This window comes from Gobius niger, assembly GCF_951799975.1.
Source record: "Gobius niger genome assembly, chromosome: 10".
Lineage (NCBI taxonomy): Eukaryota > Metazoa > Chordata > Actinopteri > Gobiiformes > Gobiidae > Gobius > Gobius niger.
In genome coordinates this window covers 28,001,411-28,026,289 of record NC_136861.1, presented here as the reverse complement: position 1 = coordinate 28,026,289, position 24,879 = coordinate 28,001,411, and the positions used below count along the sequence as shown (strand labels likewise).

At 41.9% G+C, this 24,879-nt stretch overlaps 1 protein-coding gene across 1 annotated transcript; it reads left to right on the top strand.

Moving 5' to 3' along the window:
- Positions 1-1,485: 1,485 nt before the first annotated feature.
- Positions 1,486-24,636, top strand: myo15aa (myosin XVAa). The gene is made up of 64 exons (XM_079564005.1): positions 1,486-1,706; positions 1,955-2,037; positions 2,191-2,254; positions 2,315-2,424; positions 2,553-2,627; positions 3,545-3,635; positions 4,008-4,111; positions 4,188-4,251; positions 4,329-4,442; positions 4,514-4,675; positions 4,758-4,871; positions 4,952-5,010; positions 5,090-5,213; positions 5,288-5,383; positions 6,156-6,287; positions 6,348-6,473; positions 6,564-6,641; positions 6,735-6,889; positions 6,957-7,002; positions 7,067-7,191; positions 7,262-7,379; positions 7,462-7,637; positions 7,787-7,871; positions 7,962-8,015; positions 8,089-8,170; positions 8,982-9,112; positions 9,186-9,281; positions 9,409-9,644; positions 11,345-11,535; positions 11,873-11,945; positions 12,017-12,208; positions 12,337-12,449; positions 12,635-12,726; positions 13,866-13,989; positions 15,444-15,505; positions 16,269-16,406; positions 16,487-16,523; positions 16,591-16,723; positions 16,807-16,894; positions 16,978-17,095; positions 17,184-17,299; positions 17,373-17,432; positions 17,515-17,590; positions 17,671-17,786; positions 18,509-18,627; positions 18,703-18,844; positions 18,927-19,038; positions 19,143-19,217; positions 20,149-20,351; positions 20,431-20,543; positions 20,625-20,688; positions 20,759-20,831; positions 20,920-20,993; positions 21,406-21,488; positions 21,947-22,077; positions 22,152-22,246; positions 22,332-22,409; positions 22,476-22,572; positions 23,156-23,316; positions 23,407-23,540; positions 23,651-23,784; positions 23,874-24,007; positions 24,179-24,319; positions 24,399-24,636. Exons 1-64 carry the CDS (start codon positions 1,551-1,553, stop codon positions 24,498-24,500), a joined length of 7,050 nt encoding a protein of 2,349 aa, XP_079420131.1. The 5' UTR covers positions 1,486-1,550; the 3' UTR covers positions 24,501-24,636.
- Positions 24,637-24,879: the final 243 nt, after the last annotated feature.

Genomic DNA, 24,879 nt, shown 5'->3' with positions numbered 1-24,879 from the left:
GAACTTCTCAGATCCAGGGATCAATGTTCCAGTTTCCAAGTGGTGCTTTAAGAATGCCCCAGAGCACTGCTGCAACTCCTGCTGCACCTTCTCCAGGTCCTTCACCATTCTCCTCTCCTATGCTGTCATCTGCCATGCTTAACCCCAGCTTGCGTCAGGCCACATACCGTTTGCCCAATGGATCACTGGTTACTAGAACAGAGCCTGCACCCACTCCTTCTCCTATGTCACCAATGCTTTCCTCTGCAATGCTCAACCCCAATGTACGTCAAGCAGCATATCGTCTCCCGGATGGAACTCTAGTCAGCCGAAATGAGCCCCAGCCTGTCAATCCCTCCTCTCCCATGCTGTCCTCTTCTATGCTCACTTCTAACCTACGAATGGCCTCTTACCGATTACCAGATGGTTCCATACTAACTCGTCCAGGGGGTGAGAATCCCACTCCTCAGAGTCCTGTATCTTCCGCTGGGTTATCAGGTGCCTTAATGAATGCTAACATGCGTATGTCAAAAATGCAGCTTCCTGGTGCGTCATCATTATTCTCTCGTCCAGGGGTTCAGAATCCCACTCCACCGAGTCCTGTACCTTCCGCTGGGTTATCAGGGGCCTTAATGAATGCTAACATGCGTATGTCAAAAATGCAGCTTCCTGGTGCGTCATCATTATTCTCTCGTCCAGGGGTTCAGAATCCCACTCCACCAAGTCCTGTACCTTCCCCTGGGTTATCAGGAGCCTTAATGAATGCTAACATGCGTATGGCAAAAATGCAGCTTCCTGGTGCGTCATCATTATTCTCTCGTCCAGGGGTTGAGAATCCCACTCCTCAGAGTACTGTATCTTCCCCTGGGTTATCAGGTGCCTTAATGAATTCTAATCTGCGTATGGCAAAGATGCAGCTCCCTGGAGCTTCATCATTGTTCTCTCGTCCAGGGGTTGAGAATCCCGCTCCTCAGAGTACGGCATCTTCTGCTGGGTTATCAGGTGCCTTAATGAATGCTAATCTGCGTATGGCAAAGATGCAGCTCCCTGGTGCTTCATCATTGTTCCCTCGAAACCAAACTCCCTCTCCTCCCTCAGGGCCAATGCTTTCCGGCTCCTTACTTAATAACACTAGCCTCCAAGGGGCATCTTACCGACTTCCAAACACTTCACTCCTGAGGCAACCTGGTTCTCGTGACACATCTGGGCCACAATCTCTTGCTCTTTCAAATGCCCTACGCAATCAGAATCTGCGCTCAGCCTCCTACCGCCTTCCAGATGGGTCCCTAGTGAATCCAAGGCAGCAGTCGTCTGAATCCCGTTCCTTTGACCTGTCAAATGCTCTGTCAAAAAACCCAAACCTTCGTCAAGCTAAATATCGCCTACCTGACGGCAACATAATGTCCAGGCTAGGTGCTCCAAGTACCCCAGAACCCCGCACATTTAACTTCTCAGGCGCCCTACAGAACAATGCTCTCCGGGGAGCCTCGTATCGCCTGCCTTCATATGCCATAGTGTCTCCAAATGTTCAAGGAACTGAGCCTGGACAGCACTGGGCTCATGGTCCAGGAATGGAAGGGCTCGAAATGCAAGACGAGTGGTCTGCGTATGGAGATGGGGAGCTGCTGGTCCCTCACCACCTCAGAGGACAAGGACAAATGGGGCAGGACCAAGGACAGTGGAATCTGAACAGGGAGGGAGAACCGCAGGGGAACTGGTATGATAAGGTAAACAAAATGAGTTAATCATGTTTTGTGTTTGTTTGTTGTGGAAACAAGAAAAAATCTATTTTTTAGGACACTGCGGTATTGACTTTGTTATAGGCGACTTATGTTTGTAATCCTACATTGGCAGACATTCCTGGAAAGTATATTTTGGTGAACTCTGAGAAATGAAATGAAATGCATGGACGAACTGAAATAAAGCTGACATATCTATGAAAATGTATATTGTTTACTCGGTGTTTGTTTCACAGATGTACTCTATCCGAAGCTTGCCAACAGTGACTCAGCGGCAAAAAAGAGAGGAAGATGGTGTGGAGGATATGACACAACTTGAGTAAGTTGGTTTTCTTGGCCCTCGCTCTCACACCTGAATGAACACCTAGATATCTGCATCACACATTTGATTATTTCAAAAGCTTTAAAAGAACCACATTGGTCAAATCTGTGTCAGCTTTCTATTAATATGTTGTTTTAATGTCCTTTTCAGGGAGATGCAAGAAGGTGCAGTTCTGCTGAACATAAGGACAAGATTTCAGAGGGAGCTCATTTATGTATGTACATAGGTACATTTCTTTGAAAATATAATGGATAATTATTTTTAACTTTTTCAGACATACATTGGAAGTATATTGGTGTCGGTGAACCCCTATAAGATGTATAACATCTATGGGACTGACATAGTGCTACTTTACAAGGGCCATGCTCTTGGGGAGAGCCCTCCGTAAGTCTAATTTTTACTCTTGATCAATAACAATAGTCTGTTTTTAAGTAAGACATTTTACAAAGATAAAGTAATTTCTGTATTTCTGTATTTCTGTATTTCTGTATTTATTTTTTACTTGTTTGCAGGCATTTGTTTGCCATAGCAAATGCTGCTTATTCCAAGCTGATGGATGCCAATCACAACCAGGTCATAATAATCAGGTAATGTTAATTTGATTGATTTTTATTTTGTTGTGAATTGTATACTTCATGTGAAGCTCATGAAATTGCATTTCTACTTAAAGTCCTGCTTCAAAGTTCAGTGCTTCTGTTGGCGTTTGGAGATAAAGCCAGCACACTGTACTTCATGGGTTAACCTTGGTGTTGACATGTGAAAGAAACTCAGGACGTTTTCCATCTCCAGTTGACTTTGTCTTTGCAAATTCATGAGTTTCTGTCTGTGGTTTACTTGCCAGCAAACTTAATACAGAGTCATCTCTCACTCCTGCCACGGTGTCTATCAGGCCTCTGTCAAAACTGATCTCTTGATCCAGTAACCCACACAAGCATGTAGAAACTGTAAGCAAATATGCTGGAGAGGCACTTAGGTGTAATCATATACATACAGCACCTGCACTGAACACAAACACGCCTTGTTCCAATTAGACCACAAACGTACCTCCACATGCCCTGTTCGCACAGCCCTGTAAGGAAAGCCCAACGCAGTCTAGGGCAGTAGCAGATCATCTTTCTATCATGTGTGTGCTGTGTGCATGTGGCAACGAGTGCATGTCAAGGGGTAACTGAGGTCTGGTGTACAGTAACCAAGAATGGCCCATTTTTTAGCCAAGCAGCCCGTGAGCTGAAACCTGACACTGTAATGTGTAGAGGTGCCAATGCCCTTAAACACCCATGCAGCCCCACCCCTCATGCTTACATAATGATGGTCCTTAGTGTTAAGCCGATGACAGCATACTACAAGTGTGTCTCACAATGCAAAAGGCTGTGACGTTTGTTTTTTAGACCAAATCAATGAGTGCATGTGTATGAATGTGAATTAAACTTTCCAACTTTGAAATTAAAACTGATCGTTCATTGTAATATAATCCTTAATGATTCATTTTTATGTCACTGTTTAGTGGAGAGAGCGGCTCTGGCAAAACCGAGGCGACCAAACTGGTACTTCGGTACCTTGCAGCAATTCAACACACAAGCAATGTTGCACAACAGGTGAGAACACACTTTATACATTACATTATACATTAGCCTTTGCAAATGTAAACACATCATAACTCATAGTATCATGTACATTTTCTGTTTTGCTTTACACCCGATTCTCTTTGAAGATTGAGGTAGTGTGGTCCCTTTGCATGACTTGTGCCTCTTTTACAAATAGTGTTTAGAGACTAATTGATTGGTTTGATTTGTCTGTTTTTAATCGCTTTGTAAATGAAATATGAATGAATAGCTTTAATCATCAATTATGTTCTACATTTGCCATTTTTAGTGGATGATTTTCCTTTAAATCAGCAGCAAAACTTAGTCTTAGTCGAACTTGAACATAATTCATGTTAAATACAATGATCTTCCTTTTCCCGATAGATACTTGAGGCAGCCCCCCTGATGGAATCCTTTGGAAATGCCAAAACTGTGCGAAATGATAATTCAAGTCGCTTTGGAAAATACATTGAAATGTTTTTAGAAAAGTAAGTGTGAAATTACAACGTTTTGGTGTCATTCGTTGACATTTTGCTGTAAGCGTCCTTTATTGTCTGAATCTAGTGGAGTGATCAGTGGTGCCATAACCTCTCAGTATCTGCTGGAGAAGTCTCGTATTGTCTTTCAGGTAAGTTACCAGCATAATGAATAACGACACTCATGCAACTGTTGCATGTAGACATAAAGTGTCATGTCCCCATCAAGGCCAAAGATGAGAGGAACTATCACATCTTCTACGAGATGTTGGCAGGTCTTCCGTCACAGCAAAAGCGAGCGTACTACCTACAGGGTGCTGAGACGTACTATTACCTCAATCAGGTAGGCCTAAACAAATGTGTATGTTTGTTTATGATCAATGCTCTAAAGTCTGTAGTGTCCCTCTCATAAAGGGAGGGGATTGTGGGATATCGGGGAAAAATGATACAGAGGATTACCGCCGACTTACTACTGCCATGGAGATCCTTCACTTTGCTCCTGAAGACCAGTCTTCAATCTTCAGAGTTCTGGCCTCTATCCTGCACCTGGGAAACATCTTCTTTCAAAGACATGAGGTAACTGATGTCTTTGACTTGTGTCTGTTTATAAAAAAAATGTCTTTGTTTAAATAGCACCCTTTTAACTGGTGCGCTGTAGGCTGATGGCCAGGAGGTGGCGACAGTGATCAGTGCACAAGAGATCAGAGTGGTGTCTGAGCTTCTGCAGATATCTCCGGAGGGACTCCAGAAAGCCATCACATACAAAGTAACGGTTCGTATCTGATATTTAGAGTCTAATAGAAGCTATGCACCACTCCTCTTTTTTTCTATTTTCAACATATTTTTTCACAGGACACGATAAGAGACAGGATTTTCACTCCACTCACTGTAGAAAGTGCTATTGATGCCAGGTGACAGACAATAAGCATGGGTAGAATTAAACACTTATTTCTCGCTATTTATAACTGAGCTTCTCTCCTTGGTTCCTAGAGATGCAGTTGCCAAGATCCTTTACTCGCTGCTCTTCCACTGGATAACAGAGAAGATCAACTCTCAGGTGTACCCCCGTCAGCACACCCTGTCCATCTCCATCCTGGACATATACGGCTTTGAGGTGCCTTTATTCACTTTATATCAATGAACATAATTCGCTACAATCATTTCTAATGCTTCTAATCTTGAAAACAGGACTTGGCCTTCAACAGCTTTGAACAGCTCTGTATCAATTATGCAAATGAGTGTATGCAATTTTTCTTCAACCGGATCATTTTCAGAGAGGAACAGGTAAGCTAAGAAGCCACGCATTAAACATGCATTGTAGAACTAATGGGGAGGGACTCGATATTAGTGCGTTTTTGACCTTTCAGTGATCCAGCGGCTGTATGGGTGGCTAGCATGACGCCTTTACTTTCTATCACAGTGGCCTCTAACATGCTCTTGTATTGTTTTTGGTAGTTTTTTTTCTCCATGGATGAAACATAAGGCTCCATGCTTACTGTCCATTACAGCCTCTGGGCGACTAAAAGGTTCAAGGCTGTGGGAAGCCAGGGTGCTGAGAGTGATGCAGCTCCCCCTGGTGGATGATTTGCGCACTGCAAGTAATTAGCTCTATTCCTCAGCACCCCCTAACCTGAGTGTGTTCCCACGGCTCTAAAAAGGTTAAATACGCACTAATATTAGTACTATTTCATTAGTCACTAGTGGCTTTACCCAAATCTAAAAACGTCTTGATAAAAGTAAAATAGCGACAACAACGCAACAGAAGAGTAACAGAAAAGTGACCAAGAAATGATGGAGAAGTGACAAAAATATGTGATGAAAACACAACAAAAAAGCCTCAAAAGAGTAACAGAAAAGTGACAAAAGAAGCAATGAAAAAGGCAACGAGGCAACAACACAAGGAAACTTATCTGTTTAGACGAGTTTTGTAGGTCTTAGCTTTCAAATGAGGCATTACACTGGCCTTTTAGATTTGGATAAAGCACTTAGATAAAGCACTTAGTTAAGAGGTTATTTACTGTGACATGAGGAGAATATTCTGTTATAATTACCCCAGGAGGAGTACAGCAGGGAACAAGTTCCTTGGCAAGACATCCCATTCAGTGACAACCAGCCCTGCATCGATCTCATCGCCGCAAAGCCTCATGGGATACTGAGGATTTTAGATGACCAAAATAATTTCCCCCAGGTAAATACACGAAAGTTCTTATGTTTTGTGCATCTTAATGAATTCAAATGTGCTTCTCAGGCAACAGACCACACCTTTCTGCAAAAATGTCACTATCACCACGTCCAGAATCCACGGTATATAAAGCCAAAAATGCCGTCTCCGGAGTTTGGCATCAAGCATTACGCAGGTCGGGTCACCTATCAGGTATGTGTCTTTCACTTCATATTACTCAATGCCTTTGGATGGTCTGTGTTTTTGTTTCAGTATTTAATAAGTACACACTTTGTCATTCAGGTTCATAAGTTTCTAGATAAAAACTATGACCAGGTCCGGCAAGATGTTCTCGACCTGTTCATTCAAAGCAAGAACAAGGTAAACATTAGGGTCAACATTAGTGCGGTACAAAGTGATTTAACAAATATAATGACTGAAGGATCTCAATATAGTATGAATGTCCCTCCACAGATGGTGTCCAACATCTTCGTGGCGCACCTGGACTTCATTGGTCAACAAAAGGGTCACAAGAGGAAGAGCAGCACTGTGACCCGCAAATACCAAGCCTCCACAGTGAGCAGCAAGTTTCAGCAGTCACTTCTGGAGCTGGTGGAGAAGATGGAGAGGTAGAGAAACGGCTGGTGTCTCCTTGTAGTCGAATGTGTGTTTAAATGTATCGCTTTCATTGTTCAGGTGCAATCCATTTTTTGTGCGCTGCATCAAGCCAAATAATCTGAAGGTCGGGACACATTCTGTTAGTTCATTCGACTTGTTTGCTGGTTCGCTCATCTGCGTTTTTGTAGGAACCAAATGTGTTTGAGGATGAACTGGTCAGCCACCAGCTTCGACATTCTGGTGTCCTGGAGACGATCCGGATCCGGAGAGAGGGCTATCCCATCCGAATGCACTTCCATATCTTCTTGTTTAGGTATTATTCATGTGTGTGGTGGTATTTTCCACTCTGTATCCAAGTTCATGCTAAGGATGTGTGTTTAAAGGTACAAGTCGCTGGTGGGGGTGCATCAGATTCCTGAAGCCAGTGGAGAGAACTGTGTGATAATGCTGAGCAAACTTAGCCCACTCCGACCGGGAACGTTCCATGTGGGAGTCACAAAGGCAAGAAAGTAATTTAAAAATATTTGTATGTATTTATCATCATTTTATTCATGTCTAACATTTGCTAGACTTGTGTCTCTAGATCTTCCTGAAAGAGGACATTTACCAGCTGTTGGAGTGTAAGCGAGAGCGAGCTCGACAGCTCGCTGCTCTCACGCTGCAGCGCTACGCTCGCATGTTCTTTGTCCGGAAACGCTTCATTGAGTTTCGCAAAAAGATGATCCGGCTTCAGGCCCGATGCAGAGGCTACCTGGCCAGGTGTGTCCCTGCTCACTTTGACTCAATTATTACGCATTGCAGGTTCAGCAAAGTCTTTTTATTGGTTGTTAATTAAGTGTAATATAATGTATGTTTATAAGACATGTTATTTTTTGCTTAATTTATGTGTATCGTGGTTTTGTTTCTAGGAAGCGCTACATGAAAATGAGAGAAAACCTGGTACGTTTTCGCTCGCTAGTTCATATGTACGTGAATCGCAAACAGTACATCAAGGTTCGTATGAAGATCATCATTTATCATGATTTAAGATGACGTGTTACACACAGTTTGAGTGAACTGGTTGTACTCTTTGTCTATTTTCAGAGAAGGTTTGAGGCCAAAAGGAGGGCAGAAGAGCAGCGACGGAGAATGGAATTGGTAAAAAGATCATCACATTTTGAATCACCAAAGATGAGTTCTGGCTCATCTTTTGAACAATATTATCTTTTAGGAGCTGACCAAACGTGAGGTGGTCAATGTCACGCATCTGGTGATTCCTGCAGAGCTGGGCACTCTGCTGCAGACAGCAGGAGGTTAATGTACACGCATGTACTAATGCAGTAATCTGTTCAACATATTCAACTTTGAAGCACTTCATGTTTCTAGACCACATAATCATTTACATTCAAAGGGATATTTCAGGATTTTTGACATCAGGCCTAATTTCCTAGTTATCCAGAGTGTTGTTGATTTCTGGACATTTTTTTTACTCACGCAGTCCTTATGTTGAAGAGTTTAGTGGTGTTAGGCTAGTGCGAGGCTAGTACATATCATTGGTAACTAGTAGCCTGCATTAAAAACCTCTTCAAAATCATCGGGTAGTCCTCCAAACATTGCCATATCTGATTTGTAGAAAGCTCCTTTGTGAATTCCACATGTAGTAATGCCGGACATAGGCAAACAACTAGATCCGGAACCTAGCAGATCACTCCACCGCTGCGTAGCTTACAACCAGGAAGCTGATACTGCTCTAATATAAGTTATTTTAAATGCAAAATGGTTATTTAAAAAAAATGTTTCAGTCAACACAGACATATATATGGGTAGTCTGGTGTTATAAGTGATTTGCCTCAGGTGCACTGTGCTTGGGTCAGACCGTTTTTTAATGCAGGCTACTAGTTACCATAGACATGCGCTAGCCTAGCACTAGCCTAGCACTAGCCTAGCACCTCTTCAAATATAAGGACTGCATGAATTAAAAAAATAAAAATAAAAAATCCAGAAACAACAACACTCTGGATAATTAGGAAATGAGGCCCTATGTCAAAAGTCCTGAAACATCCCTTTAACATTGTTAAATGTAATGTTTTTGCTAATTCTGCTTTATTTCTGTTTTGCTTCCAGCCAGAAGGGAGTTGCACTCAGACTGTCTGGCTCTTCTTCAGGCACCTCATATCCAGGAACAAACTCAGCTCACTCTGCCTTTGGACATCAATAACTTCCCCTTTTATCGCTACGTACAGATTCACTTTAAGGTAAGGAGCTGTGAGACATTAGTGAACAAAGCTTTCTGCTCTTTGTGTAACATGTTAATGTGTCCTACTTTAGCATCCAAAGTTTGGCATGTTGATGACTCCATTAGAAACATCTTTAACCCGAGTTGAAGAAGACCTTAAAGAGGAAGCTCTGCAGCTCTTTATTATGGTACATTATTGGTGTTTATTCTAACTTAAACATCAACACTTTGGAGCCATCAGAGATTTAAGCTGTTAGCATTGTGAGCGGGTGCTTCATTGTACGTTTCTTCTTTTATCTCTACATATGTTCGCAGGTTTTAAGATTCATGGGGGATCCTCATTTGAACGGAGCCCAGGAGAATATGTTTGGGAACTACATCATCCAGAGAGGCCTCGTCTTGTCCGGACTTCGAGACGAGATCTTTGCTCAGGTGGTCAATCAGGTCTGGAGGAACATGAACCCTGACAACGCGGAGCGAGGCTGGCTGCTGCTGCTGGGATGTGTGTGTAGCTTCACCCCTTCAGCCAAGATGGACAAGTACCTTCTCAAGTAGGATATTCATTAACTCTAACCATTTCTGACTCGTCTCTCGCCTTAAACAGACTGGACGGACATTGTTACTATAGTTGAGATGCTTATTGATATGAATAATGGTTAGTAAACTGTGCACATGTTTTATAAATGATGAATGAATTATTTAACAATGCGTTTTACGAACTGCTTGAAAGTGTCTTGTGACCGATTATATTACAAAATGAAGCTTATGGTTGCAAAATGCTGTTTTAATACACAATGAAGTAACAATTGTGTCACATTTTGAACAGTTATTACATAATTACATAATACATAACACCCCTCCTGACTCGAACAGCATATAAGGGCAGTTTGAACCAGAAATAAACGATAGAATATAAACGGATATTATTTCATTTCTGCTGACAGAGAAGACATTGAACTTGATGTAATTTCTTTCTTTTTGTGATAGGCTCAGTAATGACACAAATAATAACCAAAAATCACCCACATTTTCACAAATTTGATTCTGCCTTATAGCATTCTGACCCGCACTCTACCCCTGTTCCATCACTATGCTTTGACTTTTCACTTACATATTACTTACATACTTATTTTTCCAGCTTCAAACACATTAAAATGTTGTCAGAACAAACATTAGAAAACAAGAAATGAACAGTTGGATTGAGGACACGTGTCAGATGAGAAGCAAAACATCTCAGTACAGATAACTTGTATGTGACATAACCTCTTAAACCCCACCTGAACCAAGCACATTCTTTACCCAAATCTAAAAGCTTCTGGACTGGAGCTTAAACGAGGCGTTACCTCATAGGCCAGGGTGACGCCTCATTTGAAAGCTGAGACCTACGAAACTGATCTAAAATGATCTTCTTCCTCCAGTTGCCGTTTTTCCATCTCATTTTGTCACTTTTTTGTTGCACTTTCATCGCTTTTGTTGTCACATTTTTGGCCTCTGTGATGGAAAGTAAAAGCGCCATAATACCCACCCATGGAGCCATTGGGTCACATAAAGGTCAATTACGCACGTAATTATGCAAGTCATTTTTTTTTCACATAAAAAGTTGCATAATGCAGCTTTAACCTCTTAACTCCCGCCTGAACCCAAATCCTGTAGGCCTGTGTAACACCTCATTTGAAAGCTAAGACCTACAAAACTAAATTGATCTTTTTCCTCACATCATCAGATTTTTTTTCATCACTTTTTTTGTTGGGCAGTCATCTCATTTTTGTCAAATTTTCGTGACTTTTTTGTCATTTTTTCGTCAAATTATTCACATTTTTTTGTCAAATTCGTATCACTTTTTTGTCACTTTTTCGTCCATTTTTTTTTCAATTTTTCGTCAAATTTTTCTCACTTTTTTGTCAATTTTTTGTCAATTTTTGTCATTTTTTATACATTTTTTGTAATTTTTTTGTCACTTTTTCGTCAATTTTTTCTCACTTTTTTCACATTTTCATCCTTGTTTTCGTCTCAGTTTTGTTGCTATTTTCACACCTTTTTTCCAGAAGCTTTTGGATTGGGGTAAAGCTGGAGAAACTGTGCTCGGTTCAGGTGGGAGTTAAGAGGTTAAGTAATACACAACAACTGCACACCTGTTGCACTCCAATCATAATCTTTTGGACTGTTTTTGAACGTTCATAAATGTTGTGATAAATTCCCCTGATACAGAGACTTTTAAGGAACCCACTTATTCACTTTTTGTCACCCTCAGGTTTGTTTCTGACCACGCCCCAGCCGGGCACCAGGCCATGCTGCAGCACCGGCTGATCCAGGGCAGCCAGAAGACGCAGTTAAGCTCCGGCGACGGCACGGAAACCGCCCGCACCTATCCTCTGTCCCTGCTGGAATGGACGGCCAACAGGAAGAAGGCCAACCTGGCGTTACACGTGCACTGTTTTGACGGTGAGCCGCGCGGCCAATGTGGAAAAAGCCATTATAATTTATGTTGCCCTAAAAGGTGTCGCGAGTGTCAATTACTTTGCAAAGAAACAATGGAGATGCAGTGTTAAGTTCATTTCGTCCTATCATATTTTGTAAACAGGCTTTTCCACCTTCTGTGCTCGGTTTGCCGCAAGCACTTATGGTGGGTGTCAGTTTCCCTGCAGTCATTGATTATTTATTTCCTTGTCAGGATCAGGTGATGTGGGGCCCGTTGCTTTTAAACTGCACAAGTCAAAACATTCAAAAATGCTCAACTCTGCATGACTTTTCCAACATTCTGCACTCGTCTTTGTCTCAGGAGGGTCGTTCTTATGTCCCGTACACTCCTGGACCAATGGGGAGGACTTGGCGGGTGACATCCTTAAACACAGGTGCCACATATCCTTTCTTCATTGTCACATCTATAAGTCAGAATGGATCTATATCTATTGTTTGGTCGCAGAGGGGTGTCTGAGTGGTGGAAGGGGAGCTCCGTCCTGATGAAGGAGCAGAGTCAGTGGGTAGAGCTGGCCGGACACGATTATGTGATGGACCTGATCGCAGACCTCGAGCTCCCCTCTCACTTTCCAAAACAAAAGAGTTACTTCATCATCAGCACAGACGACCCAGCGAAAATCAGAGCAAACGCCGGCCTGTAAGCGCAGAAAACACTCGAATCATACTCAAACAAATCTATATCATCTATATACTTGAAAAAAGTGTTTCCAAACTTTTCACCAGTAGTGTACATGTGTAAATACTTTTTTTGTTTTCACTTTTTAGTGCTATGGTTGGCAGTGGCTTCGACTCAGATGAGGAAATGTCCCCTGTCCTGCCTCAAGGTGGGAGCAGACCAGCCCGTAGCCTGCCTGACTCTGATGGCTACTTTAGCCATGGTACTTTGCACGTTCAGTCTGATTCCTAGTGATGTAGCCCCAAAACAAAATCTTTTTAGGAAGCTTTTTTCATTTGTGGTTTCTCAGGGCACTTCTTATTTATAATCATTATAGACCAAATGAAATAGACAGATTCCCTCTAATTCCCAAACAATTGAGAACTACAGTATGTTGTTTCCCAGCAGAATCTGACGGCTTCAGTGATGGTCAGACGCAAAGAGGGATGGACCGTTACCTGGACTCTCTGTTTGACCCTGTTCTGTCGGACAGCAGCACAGTGAGTACACAATCTAAACTTAGACTTATTGTTACCTACCTTGTATGAAAGGTAGGTAGTAGTGACTGATATATCGACTAGCCGATATCTGGGTATTTTGCAATATTGGCCGATGCCACGGCAATAAAAGGCCGATATCTCCGGAACCGAATGTTATAGAGTCTTTCCTTTTCTTATTGCATTGGAAAAGTCCAGACAGTCTTTAAAATTAACCTTACAGATGGAGATAGATATAGAGTCTTTCGGTTTTTTGTTTTGGAATCTGCTGATTTTTGTCTTTCAAATGAGCTTCCTCTGAAGTATCTACTAAGCATGAATGTCCTGAATAAATCTGCCCTACGCCCCTAATAAAGCGCCCCCTGCTGTCACGGCAACACTGACAGATTTTACAGTTTAGAAGCATCATACAGAGGATTATAGACGAGACATTTTTAAAAATTGGCCAAAAATAGGACCAGTGCACATGGCCAATCAAAATATACAAAAATCGACATCGGCCTGAGTAAAGCCCATTTCTGTCGACCTCTAGCAGGTAACTTTCCACGTCGTAATACACTCTCATCTCAAAGACAAAATTGCTTATTTGCTTTGACAACAGTTGATTCCCAGATTAGCTTTCGTTTTGAGCGCTAGTGTTTTGGCAGGCGGCGCTTTTGTCCAACTCCACTTGAGCTCCCTGGACGTGAATGGAGTAAAGAGATGAAAGACGGGTTGACCACGTGACCCCCTCTGCATTGGCGAATGAATGGAGCAGACATTATCAGCCAGTTTGAAGGATGATCGGGTTACCAAGCTTCATAGTGTGCTTGGACAGCAGGCAGCATGTATGAGTCTTTTAAATTGAACAAATATGAGGGACACGAGTAAGGGACGATCGCCATTTGTTTTTTATGGACCTGCTTTGAGGACGTTTGATATGAAATGACACCACATCTATACGGGTGTTTTGTAAGTATTGCTTTGGCGCGTTTGATCACTTCTATTGATGTTATACTTTTTGTGGTTTTGGCAAAATACGTGAAAAAGTTGCTTATCCCGGGTTGTTTTCGCTTCTTGTCAGTTCTTACCAATGCAAATATCTCTTTTATTGAAACATACTATGCTGGCTCAAGAATTTAAGCAATGTCTGTGCACTTCAGGACATGGAAAGAACTGGGACGCTGTCAGCCAGAATGAAAGGCGGAGGTGGCATTGGCATCACAGACGAGGACGACGGAAACAGGGCCCGTAGTCGACCGTACCCTCCAGGAATTCACCCCGGAGGTAAGTTCGGATTGTTTTTCTTCTGCAGTGAAATATTTATCTTGTTCTATTATTCTTTTTTACCCTGGCTGCAGCTAGCGATCATTACTTTCACTAAGTGGTTTATCCTTATTCATCAGATACTATTGTTTTTGCTTATTCATGATGAGCAGAGCCATGTGAGGTGTAAAGAGCCAGTTATGCAGCTCGCCAAAGTTAATCTGTTGCTGAGAGGCTGTAATGAGCAGTCTGGCCACATCCATAATGCACGGGCAGTCATTCACTGTAACCACAGATGACTCATTTAACCTTGGCCCATAGGGATCTGTCATTATGTGTCTCCTATGCTCTCCTCTGACTCTCCTCTGCAGCGTTCCAAGTAATCTAGAAGTTTGAAGCTTAGTTCTCCAATTTGTTCATTTAGTCCCTGTTGTGCACGTTCAATGAGATGAACAGAGGCGGCCATTTTGGCATTTGAAAGACCCAATGTATAAAAGCAGGGTGTATGGTAATAACATATGTACAGTGGATGTTTAGTCCGATGTTAATATGTTGTTGCTGGTTGGATTCTATAATAGTTAAAAAACTGCACAACTCTGAGTGCGCTGCAGTTGTTTTAGGACCTCAATACTGTGAATAATCATAGTAATAAAGATTACTACATGGTGAAAGGGTGTGAAAACCTTCTGAACCCACTGTCACTAAAATTCTTTATTATCTCATGATCTGGCAAAAAAATATCCGACTTGCAATGACCAGCAAAAAAACAATAAAAACCATTGTCAGCCTTTTGAAAATGACCACTAATGTTGAGTTGTCGCCTGTGGCTCCGCAAGCTGTGCCAGTGCTTCCAGTGGCAGGAGGAATGATGCCACCCATCCCAACTATGCCAATCCCCTCCCACCACCACCACCATGAACAATACCATCATCAACAACAGCAGCAAGAGCAACAAGAGCCGCCCCAGTACCACCAGTACAACCGGCCACAGCCGCCCCGTCAGTGGAGTGTCACTGCGGACACCCCTCCCTCGTCGCCCACTCGGGCACCCTCCAGCGCTGCAGCCCAAGCCCCAGACTCGGACTCTGATGTGGCTGCTCATTTCAGTGCTGGTCCGTCAGGAGTGGGCTCTCTCCCTTCCTCTGCTGTAGTTGCTGGGGTGCCTGTGATGACAGGTGTGCCAGGTACAAAAACCTCAGGTTGTCCCGCATGTTTGGCCTGAAGGCGTGGTGAAGTCACTCTTTACAAAATGTGCTTTAATTTCACTTTGTTTTGTGCAGTGGACTGTTTTAAATGCAGTGGCAAGAAAAGAAATATGTGAAACTTTTTTGAAAATTTGATTGGGCTACACTCTGTGATTTAAACACGTGCTTGTAGTAGAGAAACGCACGATATAACTATACATTCAACTTTATATATTCTTCTTGCTACTGTAGATTTTGTTATTTTGTTTCTAAATGTTTTTTTATTTTCAGCAGAACAAGCCGTGCTGACACAGCAACAGCAAGCCATCATCAACCAGCAAGCTATTATCCTGGTATGCAACTTTATCATGAAACACTCTGTATTAAACTATTATAACTATTAACCTCTTAGGCCCCGCCTTAATCGAGCACATGTTCTTTATCCGAATCTAAAAGCTGCTCGACTGGAGCTGACAGCCTATAAGCCAGTGTAACGTCTCATTTGAAAGCTACAAAAAAGACAAAGAAACAAAGAAAGACCTACAAAACTTTTCTAAGCTTCTTCCAAGTTTTTTTTTAGCAGGTTGTAGGTATTTTTTTTTTGTGGTTTTAACATGTCTTGTTACTTTTTTTGGTCTCGTTTTTGTGACAAATTAATTTGTTTTTTGTCACGTTTATTCCCACAGTTTTGTTACATTTTTGTCATGTTTTTGTCACGTTTTCATTGCTTTTTTGTTGTGTTTTGGCCATTTTTTCTTTGCGTAATGTAACTGATCAAGATACAAGAACGTGACCAAAACATGTCAAATAAGCAACAAAAACTTGGAAAACACAACCAAAAACGACAATCATAACAAGGAAGAAGCTTAGATGAGTTTTGTAGGTCTTTCAAACGAGGCTGTAAGCTTCAATCAAGAAGCTTTTAGATTTGGGTAAAGCCAAACTGGAGAAAATGCTCTCGGTTAAGGTGGTTGGGAGGAGATTAAACTATTATATGAAACTCCACCAGCTTCCTTTACAAACCTGTTAACTGCTTCTTCCTGCATAAACACAGGTGTTTCTCAAATGCAATATTCATTAACTGGACTCATTTCATGCTGTTTTTGTGTGCTGCAGGCCCAACAGATGACTATGCAGGCTATTGCCATCCAGCAGCAGATGTTGTCATCCTTCCCCCCCTCCACGCCGGCTCCACAGTCGCCTCCCACGCACCATCACACATACTCTCCACAGCGCTCCCACGCAGCCAGCCCTGTCAGTAAACAGCAATATTTTGTATTACATATTTTCTTTGACAGAGGACAACACTTGAACAGTTCGCCGTTTGTTTTCAGACAAAAGACGCTGAAGGCTCGTCTTCCAGAAGGACAAGTATGCTTCACTCTAGTTTTGTTATTATTTTATGTTTTCCTTTTGTGTGAACACAGTCTTTGTTCAGGTCCAACACGTGGCCCCCCATCTGAGGACGTGGTGCGCTCCAGTATCAGTAACACTGAACGCGTAGAGCCCAGCCATGACATCAAAGACATCATCAAACAGCATCAGCCAGCAGGCTCCACGTCCTCCGCTGGGTCAGTCACACAAAAGCATTACGAGCACATTAGCATCGCTGTGTATAACGACTGGTCTTTGCTTTTGTTTTTTGTAGAAAAAGTGAAGGGAAGACATTTGCAAAGAAGCCAGACCCCCACGATGAAGCCATGGAGATCCTCAAAGACCAAATGGCAAACCCGCCACAACCAGTAACGTCTTGTTCTTACTCACATTAACCACTTAGTTCGCACAAACAAACAATACCAGATTGATTGGGTTTTGTTTTTCGTAGACTCCCAAAAAAACTCCACCGACTCCACGTAAAGATGATGAATTGAAAGCCACTAAATCCATCAAAGCCCACCCTGCTACTATCTCTACTGTACCTGTGAGCCCCGCCCCGCCTCCAGGTGACGTAGCATTTACCACATGGCGAATCCAAAATCAATAGATACACTTGCAGTAGTATGTAATTATACTTGTGCATCATATCTGCAGTCTCTCGAGAGCTGCCCGTCGAGGAAGAAGTCATTCAGACTCAACTGCACAGCCGAACCAGTGATGAGTATTACACCTACACCAACGTGCCCTGGAAACTCTACATGAGGAAAGAGGTGCTTTTCACGTTTATTTTTATTCATTTATATCTTTGGGGGGAATTACAGCTGTTTGATTTTTGATGTGCAGGTGTTTTATCCCAAAGAGACGTTCAACAATCCTCTTGTTTTGGATCTGCTCTACAGACAGGTTACATCGCAAAAAAATATGAACTTCAGTCATAATGTTGATAATATCCTGTTTTAAAGTCTGCTTTTTCATCTATGTGAAGGTTGTTCATGACACTTTCTCTGAAGCCTGCATTCGTATCACCCAGGAGGAGCGGCAGAAGATGAAAGCTCTTTTTGGTGTGTTCCTTTCTTTCAATTTCTACTACAGCATCCACTTACTACTGACATTATATATATTTTTCATTTATTTACAAAAGCTGAACAAAAGATCGAGCAGTCGTTTGAAACGCAGGACGACGGCGTGAAGAAGAAAGTGGTTACTTTGGCCAAAGACTCTTGGGAGATCTATTTCTCTCGGCTTTTTCCTGCCTCCGTGAGTTTGTCTTCGCAAAACCCTATCTTTGTGCAAAAATACAGTGATGGACAACATGGCAAAAATAATCCTCATACAATATTCTAATGGGCTATTCTAATGGAGGGTTATCCAGGACAGGCACAGCATAGCAACAGCATGGCAACAGAAGCCAAATAAGTGCCAGCTCTATATTTTTTTAACATTGGTTTTGACACTCAAATCTGTAACTATTGCCAGAGAAGGTAAATATCTGCTTCTGCTGAGAATTCTCTGTCCTCTGTTCTGTGATTGGTTTAATCTTCCTGTCACACAAAGTATGACGGAGGCGGGACAATTGGAGGAGTAGAGGGACAAGAATAGACACCACATGTCTGCGTTTGAACATGAAGCGACATTAACCTCTTAAAACCAAATCTAAAAGCTTACAGCCTGTAACACCTCATTTGAAAGCTAAGACCTACAAAACTCATCTAAACAGGTCTTTTTCCTTGCATTATCGACACTTTTCATTGCTTTTTTGTTGCTTTTCAGTGGCATTTTCGTCACTTTTCTGTCACTTTGTCATTAGTTTTTTGCCACCTTTTTGCTGCGTTTTTGTAGCATTTTTGTTGTGTTTTTGTGGCTTTGTTGCTGCGTTTTCAACACACATCTTAATCACTTTTTCATTTTACTGTCACATTTTTTGTCATATTGTCATTTTACCTAATCCCATGTTGTTTCATATTCGCTTTGTGTTGCAGGGCAGTGTAGGGACAGGGGTGCAGGTGCTCGCCGTCTCTCACAAAGGCATCAAGCTGTTGAAGATGGTGAGGAGCAGCTCCAGCGCCCCAGACTACTTCCGAGTGCTGCGGCCCTACAGGTGAACTACCCCCCAAGTGACCAAGCGGTGTTACTTTTGACCTCCTATTGTCTCATGCGCTTTCTTCCTCGGCAGCTATTCGGACATCCTGTTTGTATCTATTCCATCTAATAACATGCTGGAGTTCAACTTGACCAGTGAGAAGCTGATCCTGTTCTCCGCCAAAGCCCCACAAGTCAAGCACATGATTGACTATTTCCTCACAGAGCTGAAGAAGGTCTGCAGCCTGTGAATGTGCATGTTTTAATATATGAACAGCAAGTAATACAGTAGAAATCTGTCGTTAATGTTACCGCCAGGACTCGGAGTATGTGGTGGCTGTAAGAAACTACATCACCGAAGACAGAAGCCTCCTCAGCTTCCACAAAGGAGACATCATCAAACTGCAGCACATGAACGGCCTCGACTCTGGTATGACGCACTGTTCTCTGCAGCTCTCTCTTGTTGCACCTGTGATTGGGCTGCAGTACACCTCCTCTGTGCTTAACGCTGTGCTTATACCGCTGTCTGTTCAGGCAAATGCTATGGCTGCATAGTCAGAAAGAAGGTCATGCTTCTAGAGGAGTTAAAGAGGGACACTCCTGAGTTTGGTGGGTTGCTTGGAGGATTGGGATTGCTTTGTTGTGCGGTGCTTTTCTTTTTATTTGATGGTTATGTTGCGTTGCATGCTTTTCTGTGTGTCATTGTAGATGTAGATATACAGTGAATAATAATAATAATGAAGATAATAATAGTAATAATAATAATGATAGTAGTAATAATAATAATAATAATAATAATAATAATAATAATAATAATAATAATAATAATAATAATAATAATAATAATAATAGTAATAATAATAATGATATGTATGTAAATGCTTTGGAATTTCTCTAATTTCTGCCTAAATTGGTAATAAAATGTGGTCTGATCTTCATCAAAATCATAATAATTAATTAACAGTGTCTGCTTAAACCATAGGTGTCAAACTCTATATATTTGGCCTGCGAGGTTATACCAAATGACTACTCGAGCTGGCCCACCGGTATTATACATTTTTTTTCTTCAGATTTTGCATATCTGGACTAGTAAGTTGTATATTGTATAGTAATAAGTGTTGCTTGTTCCATATTCAATGTTAAAGCAAATCTTGTTTGGGTCCATATTAAAAGGGTCATTTGTTCAATGGTGGCCCGCGACTTTGTTCAAGTTTTACATTTTGGCCCACTGTGTATTTGAGTTTGACACCCCTGGCTTAAACTAATACCACCCAAACAATTACATGTTGTCATATTTTTAATGGCCATAACATGTAAACATTCACAGGACAGGGAGGAAAAAGTAAGTGAACCCAGGAATCTTGCTGAACTGCAACAGTTTTGTAAAGAGGTCCATGTGATCCCACTGTAGATATCATCACCCCTACTAATATTGGCACGATTGGCAGAAATATGTTCAAAAAAACTGAAAACATTGCCCTGTACTTTGACCTTTGGAGTATAGAATCCCTTTCATTAACTGTAGTGCGTTTGCATACAGGCTGGAGATTCGGGGCTGTCTTTGGAAAGTCAGGCGTTTTCCCAAGTGAATATGTTCGTCCCGTGGCGGCTCCGGACTTCCTGGTGCTCCCTCCCGAGAGGGTGGAACCCCGGGACAGACAGGGGCGGGTCGCTGCCTCTGCTGCTGTCGCCGTGGCTATGGGTTCAGCGGTGGCGGCCCATGAGCTGGACATCTCCACTGAGGTCCACATTTTTAAACACAGTATGGCTTGTGTTCACGCGACGTTATTACATCCTAATGAGCTCCATACGTCTGTCTCAGGCTGAACTATTTGGAGAAAGCAGTGATCTGGATGACCTGCCAGTGCACAGCAGTCAGTACAACATGTCAGAGTTTGCCAAGAGATACTTCAGGGAGGCGCAGAGAAACAGGGGGTAACTGCTAACACAACATACGAAACATCCCTAGAAATTATAAATGAATTACCATATAAAACTGCTAAAACCTCCTCACAGCGACCAGAAAGCCAAGAAAGGGAAGGAGGCTCGGGATCCAGCTGATATGGTGAAGTTCTCAAAGGTAAACCAAACAATGGCCTTACAGACAGTGAGCACCAGCATTCATAAAAACTGTAATCCCCTCGTTTTAGTCCCCAATCCACGAATCCCTGATCGACTTCTCTGACAGTGGAATGAACCGAGTGGCCACAGACATCTTTTTAGGTGAGTGAAGAGTGATACTGCAAAAATGAAGAAATATACATTTTTTTTATAGCTTCATGAGATTTGAAAATGTTTTTTTTATTTTCAGCCATAATGAAGTTCATGGGAGATTATCCGCTAAAAGGGCTGACAGAGCAGGACGTGGTCACTACCATACTGAAGGTATATAAATCAACTTTAGGTGCATTATGCAGCTTTTATGTGGCAAAAAGGTTGATATTTGACTTTGTAGTGACTCAGCGGCTGTATGAGTGGTCAGTATGGCAGATTTACTTTTAATCACAGTGGCCTCTACACCACTCCAGGATCAATTGTTTGGTCTTCATGGCTGATGGACACTCCCACCAGAAAACCTACCAAACAATTGATCCTGCAGCATCCTAGAAGCCACTGTGATGGAAAGTAAAGGCGCCATTCTGACCACTCATACAGCCGCTGGGTCTCTACAAGGTAAAATACGCACAAATATCAACTTTTTTCCGCAGGAAAAGTTGCATGAAGAACCTTTAAATGTAAGAAACCTGTGTATTATATTTCTAAACATAATAATGCATGGTACATTACATTTCACCAGCTAAGCGGAGACCACGGCCTCATAAAGGACGAAGCCTATTGCCAAGTGATGAAGCAAATCACTGCCAACACAAGCTCCAAACCGTAAGACACACAGTAAAACACAATATCTAAAATGTGATTATTTGTCATTATGAGTCTCTGAGACAAAAAAGAAATCATGTCTGTTGCTGAGGATGGAAGTGTAGACAAAATACTGACTCAAGTTAGAATACTGTTGTTTTACTCAGAAAAAAAAGCAAAGTAATCATCAAAATGGTTTAGTGAAAATACTACTGAAGTACCTCAGCATTACAAAGTGATCAATGTTTTAGCAGTGACATAATATAACAAACCTTAAAAAAATGTTGAAATTGTGATATTTCCTTTTAAGTTGTTTTTTTTTTGTCAACATGAAGCTGAACATGAGTATTAACCAAATGTTTATGAGAGTATTGAGAAGTGAAAATTACAGTAAACCTAATAAAAGTTAATTGTGTAAATGCGGCTAGTTACTTCCCGCCCCGGTTTCTGGACGAACGGACTTGTCTTTGGGTGTTTAGGGAAAGTTGTCAGAGGGGATGGAGGCTGCTCTACATCCTGACCGCTTTCCACCGCTGCTCTGATGTCATGAAGCCATTCCTAATGAAGTTTCTACTGGACGCGTGCTCTGGCCCCGGTGTTCAGTATCAAGGTGCCATTTGTTTGTCATTTTTGTTGAGGTTGTTTCAGTCCACTAACGGCACTAACAGTGACTCAGTTAAATAGGAATAGCAAAGGCATGCGAGCAGAATCTACGGAGGACTTTCCAATACGGCGGGCGCATCCAGTATCCAAACAACATGGAAATAAAAGCCATGCTGGTGAGTATGTTGTTGACAAATACTTCTTTATCCTTTTTTTATGAAGATGTTGATCTTTTTTCTGTTTATTTCTGTGGGTTTGCAGGCAGGGAGGAGCTCCAAGAGGCAGCTGTTCCTGCTGCCCGGTGGCATTGAGAGGCATTTAAAAATCAAGACGTGCTCTGTAAGATACATCAAAGGTCTTTTATGAATTTGTTTTTGTTCGTGTTGGTAACGGAACTCATTTCAGGTCGCTTTGGACGTTATTGAGGAGCTTTGTTTTGAGATGGAGCTGCACAGGGAGGAAGCTTTGGATGAATACGCAGTCTTTTTGGTCACGCATCGAGGTAAAAAATAAATAAATAAAAGAACCCATAAATAATTACTGTTTTTCCCGGACTAGAAGTCAACCTTTTTTCATTGTATGGCTGAGGGTGCTACTTATACTCTGGTGCGACTTATGTATCAAAATATATAATTTCACATGTTTGTTATTTTCACACTGACAGTCGCTAGAGGGCGCTCTAGGCTTGTGTACCAGTATCTGCTACTCCTGTACCACTGAAGATTTATAAATTGGTTATCGAGCAGCAGAAAGAAGGTTTGGAGTGAGCGAGAAACTTGTGAGGGACTGGCGAAAAGCGGAGGTTACTCTATGAAGAAAACAAAAATAGCTAATCGCGGGCTAAAAGTTAGATGGCCACAGCTAGAGGCAGGAGTTCGCAAATGAGAGCTTGAACAACGTGCTGCTGGGAGAGACTTGTAGTAGATGGTGAAGTTACGCCTCCATGCCCAGGTAATTGCCCAGGTAATTGCCCAGGCTTGGTGCAACTTATACTCCGGAGTGACTTATAGTCCGGAGCGACTTATAGTCCGGAAAATACGGTAGCTTGGTCTTGATGTTTCTGATTGAACTGCATTGCTTCCTAGGTCAGAATGTCAGACCCCTAAACAAGCGCGAGTACATCCTCGACATTACCACTGAGGCGGAGACGGTGGACGCCAACTACAGCCTGTGGTTCCGAAGAGTCATATGGAGTTTGCCACTAAAGTTGGACAATGAACTATATGTCACCATGCACTACAACCAGGTACATTTCACAAGGTTTTACTTAGTATGCTGGATATTTCCTATATTATCGTCTTGCTATTGAAATACACCACCTTTTATGTTGTTTCAGGTGTTGCCAGACTACTTGAAAGCCTTGTTAAGCGTGGTGCCTCAGGGTAAAGTGAGCGATCAGCATCTACAGCAGATAGCAAGGTTATCCGCGCTACAGCATCGTGCCAAAGATACCCTCTACCTGCCAACCCTGTAAGAACAGACCTAGAGTGTTTGTGTTCGTTTGCATGTTATAGAGCTTAAAATAATGTAAAAAGTGGAGTAATGGGAGCAATTAAGAGTATATGTTTTTCTCTCTGCAGCCGTGAAGTGCAGGAGTCTGTCCCTCCACAGTTTTACTCCAAACAGGGGTCACAGGTTTGGTTGAACATGGTGACTCAGCACATGCAGCATGTCCAGCCGTTGAACCCCCATCAGGCCCGAGCACAATTTCTTGGTAAATTTGCAACTGCGCACTACAGATCTCCATATCTCCTATTTAATTTGTCTAAACCGTGTCCTGTGTCCATTATTATGTATTCCCAGGCCTCATCAGTGCCTTCCCCATGTTTGGTTCCGCATTTTTCTACATTCAGAGTTCCAGCTCTGCAGCAGTCCAAGCCCCGTGCATCCTGGCCATAAATCTAAATGGACTACACTTTCTTCATAAAGACACACATGTGCGTATAAACATGTTATAAGTCCTTGTGTTGTTTTTGCACCTAAAAATGTTGGTAAGGCTCTGTCTCCCCCTGCTGGTCTGCTGTTACCTTTGTATTAGTGATGAACTGGTTATAGTGCTGTTGTCTTGGTAGCTATAATGAGTAATATGTGTGTGTGTTTGAAAATAGGAAGCTATGGTGCGTTTCCCTCTGAAAGAAGTCCAGTCAACACGGACCCAGAGACCCACCTCGGGCTCCAGTTATCCATACGTCGATATCATGATCGGAGACCTGTTGAATCAGAGGATCACACAGCTGCAGCTCGAGCAGGTGTGTGTTTCAGACCATGAGAAAAGTCAGTTGTACTTTTACTTGTAACTTAATGAAATCTGTCACTTCTTGCACTTAGGGCTTGGAGCTATGCCGAGTCATTGCAATGCATATGGAGAACATGCTGTCGGTCAGAGACAAGAGGCTTACCCTGCCACCGAGTGAAATCACCCTGCTGTAGCACATTCTATCTACCTCTAAAATGAAATATTTTTGTATTTTAACATTACATTTTGGCATACACATTTTTATATAGTGTTTTGTGTATTAAGATGTTATTACTGTTGTAAAACTATAAGCACGAAGGTGAAAATACTGATTGGCCACTTGATCGGTAGTAAAAAAAATGAATAATAATAACTTCATTTGAATAATAGAGACATTTTAACAGTGCCTGGAAATGCCTGTAGCCTATAATGACGTAATGTAGTCAGACACTAAAATACTTTGCACTAAAATGTAAGTGTATTTATTTTTGTTGTAAATAGCACGTTCATTGTACATATATTGTCCTAATGCATTAAAAAAAAAAACTTTATATTCTTTTCTGTAACTTATAA